Consider the following 21,362-nt stretch of genomic DNA (forward strand, 5'->3'; position numbering starts at 1 on the left):
ATGGCTCCAGGTGAGAGTCATGGCTCAGTGAGTCTGACAGCTTCTGATCTCTGCAGACGGAGGGCACACACATGTGTTGCTCGAGCCAGCTCCATCTCAATAGATAAATTAATAAGATACAACAAAAAAGGAAAAGGCATCAAGTATCAAAACTAAATGAGGAGATGGGAACCTTCCTTAACTGTTTTACATGCAGTCTCACCTTGATCATCTCTCCACTGGAGGCAATTACATCTGTGGGGATGCTCACTCGAAATGAGCGCCCAACAACAGCCGTGCCGTCTGGAATGCCAACCACGGTGGGAACAGCCTCTTGGAAGTCCGAGAGAACTGAGTGCATGGATGCCTCAAGCTTCCAGTCCCTCATAGCCTCTGGGGGTTCGCTGGGCCAGTGGGCCTGAGCCACAGCCACCGACAGTAGGAGGAGAAAGGTCTGTCCCCAGAGGGGATGCAGTAGCCAGTGGTCCACAGACATCCTCATCCAGGCCAGCGTGTGCTCAAGCCAACAGCTGCTAAGGAAGGAAGCAAATGGTGTGGTCCCAGGGTTGGATCCTCACCCTCTGCACAGCTGTTCCATCCTCAAGCACCCAGCGCCTACAAAAGAAGAACAGATTCAAACATTTGAACAATGTTGACAGCTTTAAGACTGTATCCTTCCCAAGTGTTTTACCAGGACAGTCTACCCTAATGAGAAGCCTCTTACTCCTGTGTTCTTCAGCAGCTACTTAGTGCTGAAAACTGATTGGTCTAGTAAGTGTAAAATAACACTGAATTTGAAGTTTTGTATAAAAACAAAATGTAAAATACCTCACTAGTAATTTAAAGGGAAGGCTGAAGAGATGGCTCAGTGGTTAAGAGCACTGGCTGCTCTTCCAGAGGTCCCAAGTTCAATTCTCAGCATCCACATGGCGGCTCACAACTGTCTATAACTCCAGTTCCAGGGGATCTGACACCCTCACACAGACATGCATACAGGCAAAACACCGGTGCATATAAAATAAGTAAATAAATCATTTTGAAAATAATTTAAAGGGATAATACATATTGAAACCATAGCAAGCTGAATCACACATATTATTAAATGAATAAAAAAAATCTATAAAATACAAATAGGTGAAATTAAGTTCACCTGCTTATTTTGTTGTGAGAGGGAACTAAGTGGCATGAGTTGACATTCTGTCTCTAAGCACTGCTCCTCTAAACCTTCTTTCTGAGTCACATCTCCAGTCCAGCAAAGCTACAACCACACGCCTAAAAACACCACACTCAACTTCTCTTTTTGTTTTTGTTTTTTTTTTTTTGTTTGTTTTTTAAAATTTTTTCCTTTTACCTGTATTAATTTTATTTTAGGTTTTTTTGAGACAGGGTCCCTCTGTGTAGCCCTGGCTGCCTTAGAGCCCATTCTGTAGACCAGGCTGGCCTAGAGCTCACCTGTTTCTGCCTCCTGAGTGCTGGGATTTAAGGAATACACCACTACACCCAGCTGATTTATTTGTATGTATGAATGGTTTGCCTACATATATGTGTACCACATGTATGCCTGTGTCCTCAAAGGTCAGAAAACATTTCAGGTCCCCTGGAGCCGTACTTATGGATAATATTAATGATAGGAATTGAATCCAGGTTGTTTGCAAGAGTTACAAATAGATGCTTTAAATCACTAAGCCATCTCTGTAGCCTCTCCAAATTTTCTTAGCTCAATCACAAAAATATGGAAGAATGTGTAGCATTGACAAATCTGTATGCTCAGGCATGTACCACATTAGTGTGTTTTCTACAAATCTGCACACTCAGGCATGTATGACATTAGTGTGTTTTCTACTGAATCATGTGATAGGAAATACATCTAAAGCAGGGTGTGGTGGCACACACTTGGGCCTGTAAATCCTAGCACTCAGGAGGCAGAAGGAAAGGAAGGAGAATGGCCACAAGTTTTAGCCCAGCAGATTAGCCAGGGCTTTAAGCAAGAGTCCATCTCAAAGAACAAAGCAAGGGCCAGTGAAATGCCCTTGAGTAAAGATTCACACCACCAAGCCTAATAACCTGAGTTTCAATCCCTAGATCCCATATGGTAGAAGAGATAAGAAAGAACTGGCTCCCACAGTTGTCCTAGTCTGTGTATACACACACACACACACACACACACCACACACACACACACACACACACACACACCCACACACACACACACACACACGGTGGGGTGGTAGTTAATTACTTAATTAAAAAACGTGGTGGCACAGGCCTGGAATCCTAGCCCTGAGAACTGAAGCCAGGAGGACCAGAAATACAAGTATCCTTGACTCTACAGGGAGTTGAGACCAGTTTTATAACCTTTGGACTTGAATCCTGTTCCCATGAGTGTTGGGAAAATTTTGAAATAGTAACTAAAACCCAAACCCATCTCAGTCTCTGGAGACTCTGCCCTATTTACTCCACCCTACTCACTCTCCTGTCTCTCTGCTTACTTCCTGTCTGCCGCTCTCCCTAACCCTGGCCCAGCTGCTGGGCTGAGAATGTGGTTCAGCAGTGAAGTCCCTGTCTAGCACGTGATGTGCAAAGCCTGTGCTCAACTCCCGGAAGCACTAAAGGGGACATTTCAGTACTAGGCAAGCACAAGCCTTTTATATTTTTATTTTTCCTACTTTTTTCTAATTTATTTCATTTACTTTTCTATCTGCTAAGTCCAGTTGATCTTTTACTTTCCCAACCCAATTCTCAATTTTAAATTTTAAGCTTATTTGAAAACAGCACTAATTATAAGACACACCCTACCCCACTAAAAGCATGAGCTTAGTCCTACTCTCTGTGGTCACATGACGACATGGAGTGTCACATGTTTCACAGGCATGACTAAGATCCCTGCATTTAGCAGTCAGGCCATGTCCAGGGCACAACTCCAACTACTATGTGCTGGTTGTCTATGCTCTGGGGAGAAAGGACAGTTTCTGCCACTTGGCTAAAAGCAGCCTGTGTGTCTTTCTGATGCTGGCTTTCTATAAGCAAGGGTCATGCCTGCTTGTGTCAGATGCCTTGTAGATTATATCTACATGTCTATATTAAGCTGTCCCTCTGGAACAAATTTTAATTTTTAAACTTTCTTTATTGGGGAGAGGGTGCATGCCACAGCAGGCATATGGAAGTCAAAGGACAGCTTTTGGGAGTCTCCTTTTATCACATGGGTCTTCGGATTCAAGATTAGTCAAGATTGGCACCAAGTGCTGTTCTTTACTCATTAAGCCATCTTACTAGCTCTAGGAAAATTTTTGTAGAAGTCTCAAATGCTCAACCCTGGTCACTAGAGAGACAATCACTAGAGAGATAGTTTGCAGGGATCAAAGCCCAAAGCATAATACAAATTCGACCACTATCAAATAAAGCTGGGTGGCTACAATCTGTTAGAAGAAAGGTTCCATGCTCCCGACAAGGCACCCACAGCTAACACTTCATGTACATGCACACCGTCTGTGACACCTGTACTCACAGCTGATCCTCTGAATGGCTCACACCTGCACCCACTGCTGTCAGAACTCTCCTACTGCGAGATGAGTGGTGTGGTGCCGACAGGGATGCAGGGCAGTGCACACGAGGGAATCTGCACTCCCAGGGATGCCTTATGCCAGCAAAATACAATTCCATAAAAACAGGCCCTCTTGGAGCTTAACAAAGACCCTGGCTCTCTGAACACACATGTCCAGCGGCCCTGGTACATAGGGTAAAAGGTAAGTTTGTCTGACAGCAGCCTTAGACACTCTACCCTCACAGACCAGAGAACTTTAAAGGTATTGGAAGAGCTGAAGAAACCCAGGGGTGGCATAGGCTTAAAATCTTAGCAGCAGAGAAGCTGTGACATGAGGATTTCAAACTTGAGGCTAGCTCTGGCAACCTAGCAAATTCAAGGCGAGGAGGGCTACAACAGGGAGACTTTGCACCCTAAATTGTTTAATTAATTAAATGTGCTAGAGGATGGATGGGTGGTGCACACCTGAATTTCACTACTCACACAGCAAGACTGGGCTACAAAAAAAGCGTTGCTGTCTACAGAACCTGGAAAAGACAAAGCCTTCCTTCTTTCTGTGACAGCAGGGTAGGAGCAGCCACTCCGGCTGCTCAGGACTGCCCTGAGAGCCGGCAGTAACTGGAAGAGCCTTTAACAACATGAACACTCCCCCACCTCACTGCTGAGCCTTGCATACAATCAGCATTTAATACCCACACTCCGCCTAGAAGCCTAGAGGTAGAAGAATATTGAAGGCGAGACCACCACCAAGCTCTTGGGAAGTCTGCAGTAATCTATCAGACATCTTTAATCTAAAAATGGAAGTCTCAAATAGGCAAAGTAAAGTGACATTTCACAAGTACCTAAAAGGTAACCCAAAATACCGAAAGTCACCTTGGAAGTAGAAACTATACATCAGCCATTGGCGATACATGGGGACGCAAAATCACTATGCAGTGGGTGGCAAGGACTCCAGTCAGCCGAGGCAGAATGAATGCAGCAGGGAAGGCTCCCTCTAGCCCTCCCTATCACCTACACAGAGCTCTACTTAGACATAACTGAAGTGTGTCACCTGACGGGAGGGACAGGTAGGTGCCAGTGTGGCACCAAGCCCTTAGGATCCTATTGTGTTCAGAAAGCTTCAGTACCTGAGAAGTAGAGAGCCTTATTCCCACAGAATCTGGGCCCTGGGAGAAAGGCAGTTCTGGGCCACTCTGCTGCCTTCCCACATGTAATGTGTGCCTGTGCTCATGGGAACCCAGTTAGCTTTCCTCTCAAGGAGTTCAAAAATTAAATGCACATATGGTATACTCAGTCCACAATAACCAAAACTCCAGGAATAAAACGTTTACCTATCTTAACCTAAAACTCTTTTCAAAGAGCAGCTATCAGTTTTCACTCTCTAGGAATAAAGAAAAGGTTGTGAGATTCAACCCCCTGTCACTCGCTGTACTGCTGCCTCCCACACTAAGGGGAGCGCTCTATTCCTAGCAGCTTTGCTACCTGAGAGCCGCACGGACACTGCCAGACAGCTACTCATCACTCTTGTAATTAAAACATTTAAGGAAAATGAGATTTTCCTCTTAAAACACAATTCAAATAATGAAGTCCTAAGTCCCCGCTTTAAATGGTCTTGGGAAAATTAAAAAGAAGAAAGTTTAATTAAAACAATAGCTTTAGCCTACACCTAATAAAAAGGCCTTTTGGTCCACATACTCAAAAGTTAAAATTCAATACTGTGGGTTCAACATTAACACAAAACCTCTATAAAGTTAACCAGTTTAAAGCAGTTCAATCTAAAGGGCCAACAGGGCATCTAAACACAATAAAAAAACAATACTGTGAAATTTATTTGGACTCCAAATATGAAAAAGATAAGCAGATTTTCTGCCTCCAGTTTTTAAAAGGTCTTCTGTACTCTGTAACATAGATAAGGAAGGTCACTGGTGAGAATTTGAAGTCTCAGGAAGCATATGGGATTTCTCTGCCATGATCTGGCAAAGGGGAGAAACAACCAGGCCCCATCAGTCAAAAGCAGCCAAGGCCACATAAACAGACCTAAGGGTAAAAATCTGTGGGAGAGAAAATTGCCACCTTTGAGACATAAGCACACCTACCCTGTCTATCAACAAGAAAACCTACTTCAAAAGCTTCTCTCATTAGGAGATTTCTTGTAAAACCTCACTTATCACAGGTACCAAAGAAAGCTACAGTGGGCAGTGATTTCTGCTGATGGTGGCTTGATTTTTTCCAATAATCACAGAAAGGAAGCAAAGACCTCAACTTTATACAAATACACACAGGTAAAAACATGTGCTCGAAAGCCCAGGACTGAATATCTGTTCTCTACCAGACCATGGTGGGTAATCCAAGCTGACTTTTAATACCTTGTGTGGGAGGCTCACTGAGCAATTCCACACTCTATTACACTCCACATACTGTGGTTAAATATTACTCACTATTGAGAAGTCACACTTAAAAACTGTTCACATGGTGAATTTTATGGCATAAATTTTGGTTCTTTCCCTCCTATTTTGTTATCTGGGAAACATGATACCATGTGCAAACTGACCTCAAACCCTCCAGTGGGTACTGGCCTTCAACTCTTGATTCTCCTGCCTCTATAGAATGTACAATTATGTCTTGGCTTTGTTTTTTTTAAAAACAAGATTAATTTTTAACTCCTCCCTGCAATCCTAATATTTGGGAGGCTAAGGCAGGGAAACTGCTAACAACTGAAGACTAGCCTCAACTTTATAGTGAGATCTTGTCTCCAAAAATAGTTTTTGGTTGTTTTATTTTAGAACCAGGCCTATAATCCTAGCTACTCATGAGGTGAGGTAGGTGGAATACAAGGTCAAGGCCTGCCCAGACATCTTAATAAGACCCAAATTCAGGATTAATAATAAATAAATAAATAAAATGCAAAAGACTGAGAATGTAACTAGTGGTTAGAGGTTCTAGGTTCAATCCCCAGTATACCCCACCTCCTCAACAAAAAAGAAAAAGGAAAGTGATAACATAAATAAGCTCAGGGCTACAGGCAGAGCCTTTGATCCCAGCACTGTGAAGGCAGAGGTGCTCAGATCTCTGTGAGTTCAAGCCATCCTGGCCTACAGTTACAAGACAGCCAGGATCAGAGAAACCCTGTCTCAAAAACAAAACAAAACAACTCAGGGCTAGAGGACATGCTTACCATGGAACAAGGTCCTGGGTTGAACCAGAAGCACTTACACACGCAACACTTTAAAAAAAAAAAAAATAACATATCGGAATTGGAGAGATGGCTCAGTGGTTAAGAGCACACTGGCCACTCTTCCAGAGGTCCCGAGTTCAGTTCCCAGCACATGATGGCTCACTACCATCTATAATGGAATCTGATGCCCTCTTCTGTATGATATCATATAGGCATACATGCAAATAGATCACTCATATACACAAATAAATAAATCTTTTTTTTTTTTTTAAGTAAGATATCTACTTTGAAATTGGGGACAGAGAGATGGCTCAGAAGTTCCGAGTGTACTGAGAGAACCTAGGTTTGGCTCCCAGGCAGTTTAAACCCCTGTAACTTCAACACCGGAGAGGATCTGGCCTTTGACCTCTACCTGCCCCTGCACTCACATCCTCCTCCACAGACACACACCACACAGGGACATCTATACAGAGCTGAGCTAGAAGCACAGCTCACTGCAGGAGTGCTTGCTTAGCATGTGCAAGGCCCTGGGCTTAGTCCACAGCACGGCAAAACTAACCAGAAAACATTCAAACCAAGCTTCCCAGCACAACCTGCGATCCCAGCAGGAGGAAGGCAGACGCAGAGGAGACAGGATCACAGCAAGTTCAAGGTCAGCCAAGGATACATAGCATGATCTTCTCTCCAGAAAAATCAAATAAAACATTCCTCAGAATCACACAATTTAGACATTAAAAAAATTCTACAAGGATGCCTTAAGAGCGCATTGCCATAACAAGGCCCAGTCTTTCTGTCAATGCGTTAACTGGTCACTAAGGATAGAAAAGGGTTCAAATGAGCCCAGAGACAAGGGCTAAGTCTAATCATCCATCAGGTTAAAGCAGGTAGAGCAGGAGGTGTAGGGGAAGCTGGAGTGACAGGTGGGTAGCCTGACTCTGTGGTATGCAAGTAGGAATGTACCTTCAACTCACATGGCATCCAAGAATCCAATGAAAGCAAACCACAATTATCTTAAGACAACACAATTAACACTTCAGCACACATTTGCTGACTACTTACCCTGTAGGATAGGTGTGAGGCTTCAATTACTGGGCAGTCTTTCTAAATTTCATACTCTATTCAATTAAGATTTTATATGCATTACCAAATCACAAAACACAGATAGTAGTCCACTTAACTAGGTAGTCACAAGGCACATACCAATGTTCTAGAGCACGTTTATGACAGTGGCCATATAAAATTACAATAAAGCTAAAAAATTCCTAATGCCTAACCACACTACAAGGCATTGCGCACATCGTGGACACTGCTGTAAAGCCTACCAGGCTGCTGCTCATATAACAGTAGGGCATGTACAACTATGTATCGTGCAGTTCTCTTAAAAGGAGCAACTTGCTGTTTGTGTAGTTACTCGACATTTCAATATTAAGAACTTACTCCTACTTATGAATAAGAAAAGGTGACCTGGGGTGGAATCAGGGTGTGGCTCTTAGATTTAGCATTTGCTCAGCATGCACAAGTTAAAGGTTCAATCCCCTACTTGGGAAGGGAAACAGAACAGCTGGAAGAGCCTTCAGGAAGGCGGCAGGAGACAGTTAAATTCAGAGCTAACAGCTGCAATGAGCTTTACTGACTGAATAGCTCTGGGGGTGAGGGTGATACTAGGGGTAGGCCTGGGCTAGACAGTACACTGGTGTCTGTGCTGTTTGTTTCTACAGAAGGGGGTGCCTGGGGGGTTCCTTTTTGGTTTTTTGTTTTGTTTGTTTGGTTTTGAGGCATTTCTTGTAACTTATGGGGCCTCAAACTTGCTATGTAGCAAAGAATGGCTCTGAACTCTTGATCCTCAGGTATTTACTTCCCAAGAATTGGGAATCATCACTCCTGTCTGCTTTTACAACAAAAAAGTTTTTTGTTTTTTGTTTTTTGTTTTTTGTTTTTGGTTTTTTTTTGGCATGCCTTGAATCCCAGCACTCAGAAGGCAGAATCAGGCAGATTTCTATAAGAGATCTCTGTAAGTTTGGGTTAGCCTAGTCTACATTGAGAGTTCCCAGCCACCCAGAGCTATATGGTAAGACCCTGTCTCAAAATCTCAAAAATTAGAGAGAGAGAGAGAGAGAGAGAGAGAGAGAGAGAGAGAGAGAGAGAGAGAGAAAAGAAGAGAAGAGTCACAAAGTTCTTACAAGCTCAGCCTGGGCTATAGAATCTGTTCTATCTAGCCTGGGCAGCTGTGTAAGATCCTGTATCAAAATAATACTTTGAACTGGGGTAGATGTTTACCTGCTTAGCATGTGAGGCCTTAGATTCAATTCTTTTTTTTTTAAGATTTATTTATTTATTTATTTATTTATTTATTTGATGTATGTGAGTACACTATCCCTCTCTTCAGACATACCAGAAGAGGGCATTGGATCTCTTCATGAATGGTTGTGAACCACTATGTGGTTGCTGGGAACTGAACTCAGGACCTCTGGAAGAACAGTCAGTGAGTGGTCTTAACTACTGAGCCATCTCTCCAGCACCTAGAGTCAATTCTTTCTTTTTTAATTTTTATTTACTTATTTTATGTACATGAGTACACTGTAGTTGTCTTCAGACACACCAAAAGAGGGTCTCATATCACATTGCAGATGGTTGTGAGCCACCATGTGGTTGCTGGAAATTGAACTCAGGACCTTTAGAAGAGCAGTCAGTGCTCTTAACCACTGAGCCATCTCTCCAGCCCTAGATTCAATTCTTTTTTTTTTGTTGTTGTTGTTGTTGTTGTTTTGTTTTGTTTTGTTTTTCGAGACAGGGTTTCTCTGTGTAGCCCTGGCTGTCCTGGAACTCACTCTGTAGACCAGGCTGGCCTCGAACTCAGAAATCTGCCTGCCTCTGCCTCCCAAGTGCTGGGATTAAAGGTGTGCGCCACCACCGCCAGGCTTAGATTCAATTCTTAGAGCAAAGAAATGTTTAGCCATTCAATGTGTTAGATTTGTGTTCTAATCTGTGTCAAAAAAAACTGAAAAGTTTATAAAGTTTCATTCAATAAGCTAAGATTATTGAAAAAAATTTAAATCTAATTTATTATTTTTATTTTATGCTCGATGGTATTTTGCTTACATGCGTATCTGTATAAGGGAATCAGAAATCCTAAAACTGGAATTACAGACAAGTATGAGCTGCCATTGTGAGAATAGGGAATTGAACTCAGGACCTTTAGAAGAGCAGTCAGTGCTCTTAACCACTAAGCCATCTCTTCAGGCCCTTGAATTATCACTGTGTGTGTGATGGAGGTCAGAGAACAACTTTATTAAAGTCTGTGCTCTCAGCCCACCTGTGTGTGGGCTCTGGGAATCACACTCAGGTCACAACCTTGCACAGCAGTACTTTACCAGATGTCAGACTGTCAAAGAAAAAAATGGTTTTTTGAGACAGAGTCTGACTGTATTGCCCTAGCTGGCCTGGAACTCAGAGATCTGCCTGCCTTTGCCTCCTGAGTACTAGGATTACAGACATGGGTATGGGTCACTAAGTCCAGCCTCTTCGAGAAATAAATAAATAAATAAATAAATAAATAAATAAATAAATGTGTAACTTGAATGAATGGTATATATCTATAATCCCAACACTAAGAAGACTAAGACAAGAGGATCAGGAGTTTAAGGCCAGCTTGGAATGCTCTGTGAAACTCTAGGGAGAAGGGAAGGGGGAAAAAAAGATTGATTTATTATTTTATGTATATGAGTATACTATAGCTGTCTCTTCAGACACACCAGAAGAAGGCATCAGATCCCATTACAGATGGTTGTGAGTCACCATGTGGTTGCTGGGAATTGAATTCAGGATCTCTGGAAGAGTAGTCAGTGCTCTTAACAGCCCATGACATTCATATAACTGTCTAACACATGCTCAGAATATACCCTCATCATGAAACAACAAACAGTCATACTTTTCCAAATAGGTGTTTACTGGAAACTAAAGCTGCCTTCTAACTTTCCAAACTCCATCGATAATTACGCTAACTCCCACCAACTCAATACAAAATAGAGTGGCAGTGCCCTTTGAGGGCAGGATCAGGAGTCAAGGTTGAACAATGAGACCTGCCCTGAGAAGAAAGGAGAGCAAAGAGGCCAGTGCAAGGTCATGGCCATATTAAATCTACTGCTCCCTCCCCCAGCAGGCAGGGAACACTCAAAGGATGTCTGCAAAGGCAAAGGGCTTCATTATATTCCTCAAATGATTTACCATGCAGAAAGGCAATGACCACTTGATTATGTTTTTCAAGTTAAAAGCTAAGCTTCCAGATTTTTTTTCCCATTGTAATACAAAAGACTAAAAGCCCATCGCTCTAAATGTAATCTGGCTTCAAAGAACTGAATTTAGAAAACTCTTCTGGCTGCTGGTCTTTCTGACCTAATTGGCTAATGACATAGAACACTCCCATACCACTGTCCAGCTCCTCTTCCTCCACATACCAAAGCATACTCTCACAGACCATTAACGACAGCCAGTGACTCTGCCAGCAGCCTATGATACAGGGCTGGGACCTCGGGTCAGTGCCTCAGGATCAAAAAAGGACATCACAGCCCCTGTGACTGAGAGTCATGTACACTTACTTGATCTAAGCTTCCATGGTGTTAAAACAGATGCTTGAACCTTCAATGTTTAAAGTAGTGACAACTTGCTTAAGCTACCTTTTCTGAACACATTCATAAAGATTGACCACCAGGAACATATTTTTCATACCAGAAATAGCCAGATCAACACACTTTGTTTATAAATCAACAAGACAAAACTGGTACCCACTATCTTCGCCCAGGGGATTTCCTGCTAGAAGAATTCTTCCCACCCACAGGTAGTTTTGTTTAAGTGGTTCTTTTACTTGCTTCAATCTTTCTTTCTTTCTTTCTTTCTTTCTTTCTTTCTTTCTTTCTTTCTTTTTTTTTTTTTTTTTTTGGTTTTTCGAGACAGGGTTTCTCTGTGTAGCCCTGGCTGTCCTGGAACTCACTCTGTAGACCAGGCTGGCCTCAAACTCAGAAATCCGCCTGCCTCTGCCTCCCGAGTGCTGAGATTAAAGGCTTGTACCACCACTGCTACTTGCTTCAATCTTTTTTTTTTTTTTTAGGTTTCCATTTTATTACTTGCTTCAATCTTAACAGGGCTGCAACTTCTGAGTAATCACTAACTTTCCTATGTTAGGTTCATACTTTCAAAAGCAGAACAAAATGGCCAAAAGACAGTCTTGTGGACTCTGTGGGAGTCCTGTTTGCAACACTATGTCACTGGCTGCTATGGAAGTGGTAGCCAGGCCAATGTTAAATAGGAGGAACAGAGATACCTGCCTATCTGGTCTCAGAATCAGGCTAGCCTAAAGAAGTATCCAAAAGTACAATTTCTGGTGAATGGCAGAGACAAAGGTTCTCACCCAGGTCAGGTCCTGACAGCTCTCAAACTGCTAGCTTTCCCCAGTGGAAGATGCTGTGCAGCTTACTAGGGGCCAAATATAGACTAGAGGTCTATGTTTAGTGTTTAGTATAGGCTCCTCTACTCAAGCAAGTCCACTGCTATGGCTTGAATCTGAAACATCCCCCAAAGGCTCAGGTGTCAGGTCTGGCTGTCGGCAAAGTGATCCGATCAAAATTAACCTACTGGTGAATTCATTATTTGCTGGTATGGGGGGGGGCAGCACAGATAAGGAGGTGGGGACTTGTTTAGAAGATGTGCTTTGCAGGGGTGGATCTTGTTCCCGGTCTTCCCCCATGCGTCCTGCTCTTTTTCTGCAGTGATTTTCTAACTTCCTAGGCCAAGGAACAGGGGCTGAGACCCCTGAAACTGTGACTCAACTCTTTGTCACATTAAATAGTTTTCTCAGATATTTGTCACAGCAACACAAAGTCTGGTTGAAAGCAAACACACCACTGCTTTCCTCCTTACAGTTCTTTTTGTTTTGTTTTTGAGACAGGGTTTCTCTCTGTAGTGCTGGCTGTCCTGGATCTTGCCGGAGCCTCAAACTTAAGAGATCTCCTGCCTCTGCCTTCTAAGTGTTGGGATTAAAGGTGTGTGCCACCACTGCTCTGCAGGCTCCTTAAAGTCCTCCAATACCTCTAGCTGCTGATGATCACACTAGATTTATACCCAGGTTAACATTTAAAAAAAAAAATCACTGAAAGCCGTCAGCAAAAAGGGAAAAGATCTGCACTTTAATAATTAAAAAAAACCTACCCATGCGTTTTAGAATCCAAAAATTAAATACTCAAGACAATGATGTACATTTCTCATCTCAGCACTGAGCTCCAGAAGTGGAAACAGATGAATTTCTAGGAGTCTGAGGTCCACTAGGTGCACACAGTGAATCCCAGGCTGGCCAGGGCTACATAGTGAGATTACCTCAAAACAAAACACAAAGCCACTTCAAGGCAAAAAGGGATAAAGGAATGACAAATATAAGAGATCGATACAGGATACAGCTGTCATTTGCAAACCCCCAAACAGTTTGTACCAGCAACTACAGGGCAGTTTCAAGGGCATCCCTAATCTGTTGAGACGTAGGAGATTGCTGTGATGTTCCTTCTTCTAAATCGTCCTGGACTCTCTTGAATTTCTAAACTGGGCCACTGTCAGACATGAACAGTCTCACCCAGGCCCAGCTTAACTCTTTGGGTACTTTATCTATACTCCTCACTCAATCTTTATCTATACTCCTCACTCAATCTTTAATTGGCTTTGGGTTAGGCACTCGGGTTCAGACTTAGGGCCTTGTATATGGTAGGCAAGCACTCTACTGTTAAGCTACATCTTTAGCCCTATTTTATTTTTATTTTGAAACAAAGTCTTGCTAATTTACCCAGGCTGGCCTTGAACTTGTGATCCTCCTATCTCAGCCTCCTATTTCAGCCCAAGTATTTAACCTAAGTATGCATCACCAAGCCCACTTCAACTGGCTTTTAGGTGTAGCACATAGGCATCCTCCAAATTTTTTTTAATGTTTTTATGGTTTTTTTTAAAAAAAAAAAATAAAGGCAGGAAGCTGGACCTGATGGTGCATGGCTGCAATCCCAGCATTTGAGAGGCGATAGCAAAGGGACCAGAATTTGCTCAGGACCACCTTCTGCTGCAAATCAAATACTGAAGCCCAATTGGGCTACATGGGAACGGTCTTTTTATTTAAAAAAAAAAAAAAATCTACAGTTAGATCAAAAAGTCTTCTTTCTCAGAGCTGACTCTATTTGCCAAAGGAGAGAAAGCAGCACCCCACAGCCCTGTCAGCTTAGACCACTACCTGCTATATACACTCAACCAACACTCAGGAGCAATCCAAACTCCTTTGAAGCAAAGAACCAAACACTCACCAGTTACCAAAACAATCAGACAAGAGATTGTCTTTAAAAACAAAACCAGCCGGGTGGGCGGTGGTGGCCCATGCCTTTAATCCCAGCACTTGGGAGGCAGAGGCAGGCGGATTTCTGAGTTCGAGGCTAGCCTGGTCTACAAAGTGAGTTCCAGGACAGCCAGGGCTACACAGAGAAACCCTGTCTCGAAAAAAAAAAAAAAAAACCAACAATGAACAAAACTAAGTTTCTTCTACAAATTGACAATCCACAAAGATACCTAAAAACGTTAGCTTGGACTTCTGCAAAGAGGACACACACACAGAAAAGCTGGCAGCAGGAAGTTCTCCAGCTCAGTCCCACAGTCTCGGGTTTCAGTGGACAACAATCTGTTCTATGAAGTGATACCAAAGTGATACTCAGGGAATGGGAGTGTCAAGTCTGCAGACCTACTTCAAGTCGCCTGTAAGTCATCAGGGTCTAAAGATCCCTGATAGACCGACTACAAATGCTAGTGGTTGGCTTTCTCGGTTCTATCTGGTGTTTTCATGTGTTTGAACTCAAGGCCTCACACAAACTATGTAAAGGCTTCACCACTGAGCTGTACTTTTTGCCCCTACATATTAAATGTGATGCTGATCATGGCACCAGAAATAACAAACTCCAATCTCCACGAACATCTAAGACAGCACTTCAGAGTTTGTACCATATGCACCTGTACTCACTACTGTCTATCGGCTCATGCCCCACCTGTGTGATGTGTGTATAAACATAAATGCTCAGAATGGTTAGCAAAAGATACTTTGTTTCATATTTTAGACAGGGAATATGAAATCACTTCTAAAAAATACAAGGTAGATGAACGTTTTAAATCCTAGCTGCCCTTTATAAGAAAACCAGAAGTCCCTACCCAACAGAACTGCAGGCATAGAGCAGACAAGGCTAAGTGACCACCAGGGATTCCAACACTACATTCAGCTGAGTGGCAAAGGGCACAAGTATAAGCAACTGCAATTTCTCTGGCCAAGATTTGTTTTTATATATCCAGTCTGTTCTCAAAACCTTATTTTCTAAGTAAACACAAAGTAACAGCAGCTACAACAATAATCAGCAGCATGAATGGAGATAACTTGGCAAATGACAAATAACAATACTTACTATCTGGTTTAATCATCTAATGAATTATCACAGAACACCTACTGCTTGCTTCAACAATATTACTCATTTTTCCATAGCACCTCCCAAGTGCTGGGATTAAAGGCATGTGTTCTGGCTCTGTTTTTTTAAAGTCAGGGTCTTACTACATAGCCCTGAACTCAAACTCTTCCTGCCTCAGCCTCCAGTGCTGGGATTACAGAGGTGTGCTGCCCTTCTCAGACAATACTCAGATATATGGCCGGCTTCTCCCTCTGTCCCATATTCTACCTGTGCACATACAGTACCTGCACATTTCTGCCCAACTCAGAAAGTGTGGCACCCATGGGTTCTCTATGTATATTCAGGCCTACCCCTCCTCTTTCTCTTAAAGGATTATTCTCCCTTCGACCTCTATTGTTGCTTCTCCTATCCTCAAATCCTAGTTCACTGAATCCTAAGCATTCTCAGGTGTTCCTAAGCACAATTGTGCTCCACTTCACCTGCCCTTCAACACGCAGCATAAAGAAAGTAGTTGCTCAAGAAATATTTGGTTGCCGGGCAGTGGTTGCGCACACCTTTAGTCCCAGCACTTTGGAGGCAGAGGCAGGCAGATTTCTGAGTTCGAGGCCAGCCTGGTCTACAGAGTGAGTTCCAGGACAGCCAGGGCTACACAGAGAAATCCTATCTCGAAAAAACCAAAAAACAAACAAATGTATATGAATATGTATATATGTGTATATATGTATATATGTATGTATATATATTTGGTTGATGGAGGAATATACACTAAATTTTTCCTCATCTGTAGCTCCATACGAAAATTTACTTTCCTTCGTTTCTCCAGTTTGAAAAGGACAGACATTTCTGGTGCTGGAAATCAGTGCTCATCTTAGGAAGACAGTCACCAAGGAAATGAGTATTTTTGGTGGCCTCAGGAGGTACATGAATCAGAAAAGAAAGATATCATCTTTCTGGAAACACTCAACTAATGGACAGTATGTCTTGTTCTGTTTTTGTAAAACTGGCTGATTCTTTGTGGGGTGCAGAGGTGTCTTGTGCTAGACAAATGTTCTACCACTGTGCAAGCATACCTAAGTTCTTACTTCAACACAGTACAAAAGTTATACAAAGGTAAGAGCAAGAACTCTAAATCCTTGCTACACAGTGGAGCCACCTAGGCAGAAACTATAAAAAATAGATACCTGGATCACACCCCAAAGATTTTGATGTCTCTTCTGACTATGGGGTCACAGTTCTCAACCAGCTATTATTATAAAACCCTACCTTAAAGACATAGGAGCTCTGAAATAAAAAGAAGACAGTACACTGAGGGACCCAGCACAAACAGCAAGTGAGCACTGAGAAATCCAAAATGTACTATAGTACAGAAAGAGAAAGAAGCCACACTCGGCGAACACTGTCCGACAACATCCAGGAGGCTGAAACACAAGATCCCAAGTCTAAGGACAACCTGAATCTTACAAAAGCCAGCTTTTTTTTTTTTTTTTAAAGGTGTTTTATTTATGTGTTTGTGTGCACCCTATATGTGTTTGTGTGTCTGCAGAAGCCAAAAGAAGTCACCGGATCCTCCTATAGTGGTTATAAGCTGCCTAACATGGGTGCTGAACTCAGATCTGCTGGAAGAACAGCAAATGCTCTTAACCTCTGAGCCATCTCTCTAACTCAGAGTTTATCAACCCGTGGGTTAATGACCCCTTTGAAAGACAAAGGACACTTTCATGGGGTCACGCATCAAATACCTACATTATAATTCATAATGGTAGCAAGATTGCAGTGATAAAGTAGCAACAAAACGATGTTATGGGGTGCAGTCACCAGAACATGGAGAACTATATAAAGGGTCACAACATTAGGATCTATCCCCAAAGAACAGCTTCACAAAAACAAGAACAAGCTGGGGGTAATGATACACACCATTAATCCCAACACTGGAAGATCAAAACAGCCGGTAGGATCTCTTTGAGTTAGAGGCCAGCCTGATCCAGGACAGCCAAGTTACTGGTAAGTTAAGACCCTGCCTCAAAGAACATACAAATATAAACTGGACACATTGCGAGACAAGCATTACTTTTCCTCAGACTGCTGAAGTGGTGACATACACTATAATCCCATCATTTTAAGAGCAAAGGCACTGCAAGACCCAGGTCTACCTGAGCTAGAGTGAGTTGTGGTTTGGATGAGAATGGCTCCCATACGCTCATATATTTATTTGAATGATTGGTCCCCAGTTGGTGAACTGTTTGAGGAAAGATTAGGAAGTGTGATCATTGGGGGGTGGGGGTGGGGGGCATGCTTTGAGGTTTCAAATGCTCACACAAAGCCCAATCTTGCTCTCTGCCTCCTACTTGTGGGTCAAACAAGTTCTCAGCTACTGCTCCAGTGCCATGCCTGCCTGCTCGATGGTTTGCTCCCTAGCATGATGGTCACAGATTCACTGTCTGAAACTGTAAGCAATCCCTGAATTAAATGCTTTCTTTATTAAGTTGCTTTGTTCATGGTGTCTCTCATAACAATAGAAAAGTAACCCATCTCTCAAAAAAGGAAAAAGAAAAAAGAAGGAAGAAAAGACATTCACAAGTAAAGATTTAGACAGGAGTCCTTCTTCTACCTCTCTGACCCCAGCCCTTCCTTAGTGTAGCAGTCACAGTCCCTTGTTCCCCTAAGATTTTGAAACCTGAACTCAAAATACCTGACACTGTTGCCTGAGCCAGCTTTCCTCATTAGTCATTCTAAATATCACAGGGCCAGTCAGAACAGACTGCAAGTGACAGACAGATAAGCCTGGTGCCTGTGCAGACTAAGTGCTCCACTGCTTCTTCCAAAGACTGGCCCATCTGCACTCAACAGCCCCAATGAGAAATACCATGTTCTGAATGTGACGTACGGCTGGCATGAGACCCAAGATCCTCCTAGCAACCCTGCTGAACAGCTAATGTATCGTATATAACATTAAGAACTGAGATCCACACTAACAGGCAGTGCTGACTTGAAGCCCAGTTTCCCAAGTATACTTGCTAGAGCCAACCACTGATGGCACCACATGGGTCCAGCAGTTCATCACTGCTTTTGTGGATCAAGTCTGTGGGGGTTGCCTTAACTGTTTGACACAACCTAGAATCTCCTAGGATTGTCTACACTGGGGTTGGTCTTTGAACTTGATGTAGGGGGTTGTCTTAATTAATTGCAGGAAGAAGCAGCCCACCCTGAAGCAGCATATCTAGACAAAGGGTCTTGAAATAAGTGAGAGTGGAGATGTTAGTTAACTAACTAGAAGTCAGTTAGCGGAGCACAAACAAGTAAACAGGCATGTGCTGCTGCTCACCCGTACTTCCTTCTCTGCTCTAGGTTGTGCTGTGATGTGACCAGCTGTCCTGAGCTCCTGTCTTGACTTCCTTGCAATGAGGGACTATAATATGAATTAACTGTACACCAAATAAGCTTTTCCCCACTTAAGGTGCTTTTCTTTAGAATGTTTTATCACAGTAACAGAAAGGAAAATAAAAGTCCAAACAGTGCTAAGAGCCCACATAACTAAACAGATGCAGCCGGCAGTGATGTCAAATGCCTTTAGTCCCAGCACTTGGGAGGCAGAGGCAGGCGGATTTCTGAGTTCAAGGCCAGCCTGGTCTACAGAGTGAGTTCCAGGACAGCCAGGACTACACAGAGAAACCCTGTCTCGAAAAAAAAAAAAAAAAAAAAAAAAAAGAAAGAAAGAAAGGAAGGAAGGAAGGAAGGAAGGAAGGAAGGAAGAAAAGAAAAAAAGAAAAACAAAACAAAAAATACAAAAAAAAAAGCAACCTAAACAGATGCAGAACCAGCCACCTGTTCAATTCTTTGTGTACTGATTGCTCGCAGAGCAACTCCAGGCTTCCAATGAATCTGCACACAGACTGCTTTTCCTCCCATGACCCTTTTCCCTCCTCTGTCTAAAGCCTACAGCCGAATCCACCTTAGGCCTTCCTACTCATCAGCTCTCCAAGAGTCCTAACTCAGACAGCCCTGACCACTTGCTGCCTACACATAAAAAAGGCAGCAGCATTTGTTGAGCGGGTTGTATGTTTCTAACCTGTTCTCTTACCTGTATAGATCTCAGCCTCTTCAATACTGCCTCCTCAGAAAACCTGCCCAAGGCGCCCCCATGATCTAACTCCTATCACAGTAGTCAGAGCAGTGGCCAGACTACATCTGTTCAGACAGTCTAATGCCGATGCAGTGAAGGCGCAAGTGAGACATGTTACTGGACTACCCGGAAGAACTGTAAAGACCACCTGCTCCACCACTTCAAGAGACATTCTACCACGTCCTCTAGTTCCCAACAGCAGCACACATAGCACAGCTTCAGGGAGCTGTGCTTCAGGTATTCCACAGCTCAGAGCGAGAGCCCTCACTTCAACATTCAGATCATCTTTAGAAATCAGCTCACTGATTCTGATCATTTCCCACCACTAAAGCAAAGATACGTTTTTTTAAAGCAGATAAGGCCTGCTTTTATTTGCTTCTAACGCATATCCTGGGCCTGGAAGACATGTCATCAGGGTAAGTGCTTAATGTGTGTGATACCTTGGGTTCAATCCCCAGAACTCAAAATCAGTAAGTAAGTAAATACTACCTAGACCAGCAGGCAAAGGCACTAAAAAACCTGACAACTGCCTGGTGTTGTAGCACACGCCTTTAATCCCAGCACTGGGCAGTCTGCAAAATCCCCTACTGAACTAATTAAGACATCAGCACTTGTCCACTATAGTTCTGAACCCTAGGAACCAACCCCCAGACAGCTCTATTAAAAACACATATATAGCAGGCCCCTAAACCCTCGAAGTTTATGAAAAGAAGTTGGGGTATTTTACCAACATTTTCCTCTGGAAACACTACAAACACTGTTAGCTCTCAGGCAATTCCACTAGGTTCCTCCCAGGGACCTACATCCACTCACATCATCACCTACAGCTATGCCAGGTGTTCCAGGTGTGTGTAAAAGAGCTGCCCATCACTCGGGCTCGCTCTCTGTTCCCTCATGTTCCTGGTCAGTCAGCTCGCTCCCTCCCTCCCTCCCTCCCTCCCTCCCTCCCTCCCTCCCTCCCTCCCTGTCCTTCTCTGTCCCCTCTTTTCTGCCCTCATGGTTCTGCCTGTCTACATGGTTACTGCTCTGCCTCTAACGGTTCTCCAGGTCCTCACTCCCCTCCCTTCCCCCAAATAAACACCTTTATACCAGATCTGTTGCATGGCATAATTTCTCAGGGGGACACCTTGGCACAGGCCCACCAGGCACCCCTCGCCATGTTATATTTTATAACAAACACAACTTACATAAAAAAGAAACTTGTTTGTTTCAAAGGTGTCTAGGGTTACAATGGAAGAAAATGTCACACTGGGGCCTGAAATGGCTGTACTGAGCTATATTTGCTTTAGATTAAAAATAGTTGCATCTTCCCTTTCCAGGAGCCTTTCCTACCTAGAAGAAAACACCCAGCCAGAGCCATTATGTCACCAAGCTGAAAGGCCCAGAGAGCTCCAGGGAAGATCAACCTGAGCAGCAAGCAGGCTCTGCCAGTGTCAGCCTCACAGTGACTTCATGGCTGGCTGGCTGCTCTTTCCCCCTTTGACTTTTTCATGGCTAGCCTAGAACTCACTTTGTATATAGACCAGGCTAGAGTCAAATTCATAACTCCCACCAAGTACTGGGAATACAGGTATGTGCCACTATTTTTTACTTGAAAAATATTTTGAGACAAGATCTCATGCAGCTCAGGCTAGCCTTAAACCTGCTACAAAGTAGAAAGTGACTTGAACCCCCTCCCCATCACTGTCCCCTAGCTCCAGCATGCTGTGATGGGTATGGACCATCACACACTAGCCTCACTCAGGGCTAGGGATTAACAGGGCTTTGGGCTTTGTCTGTTTTGCCTCTTTTGGTTGTTTTTTGAGACAGAGTCTCACATAGCCTAGACTGGCTCTAGGTGAACTACAATAGGTAAGGCTAGCCTTCAACTTCTAAATCCTCCTGCCTCAACTTCCCCCATACTGGGACTACAGGTCTCCACCACCACACCTGCATCCTCTTTGACTTAATGTAAATAATAATATTTGAAATTTACATACACAAAACAAATTCCAACAACTGTAAAGCAAACGTGGGGGAAGGGGGGAGGGAGAGAAAGGAAAGGCCTGGGAATGACTGAGCAGGTAAAAGTGCTTGTCACCA

The 21,362-nt window shown here is 43.2% G+C and overlaps 1 protein-coding gene across 6 annotated transcripts in view; it reads right to left on the reverse strand.

Moving 5' to 3' along the window:
* Dag1 (dystroglycan 1) overlaps nt 1-21,362 on the reverse strand; it is a 59,061-nt gene that overhangs the window by 13,716 nt on the left and 23,983 nt on the right. For all 6 annotated transcript variants that reach the window (XM_034483736.2, XM_034483734.2, XM_034483735.2 and 3 more), the window contains one exon: nt 203-594. In XM_034483736.2, coding sequence (XP_034339627.1) covers nt 203-481 — 279 coding nt within the window. In that variant the 5' untranslated portion in view covers nt 482-594. The remainder of the gene's footprint in view (nt 1-202; nt 595-21,362) is intronic.

Source organism: Arvicanthis niloticus, chromosome 21, assembly GCF_011762505.2.
Source record: "Arvicanthis niloticus isolate mArvNil1 chromosome 21, mArvNil1.pat.X, whole genome shotgun sequence".
Taxonomy (NCBI): domain Eukaryota; kingdom Metazoa; phylum Chordata; class Mammalia; order Rodentia; family Muridae; genus Arvicanthis; species Arvicanthis niloticus.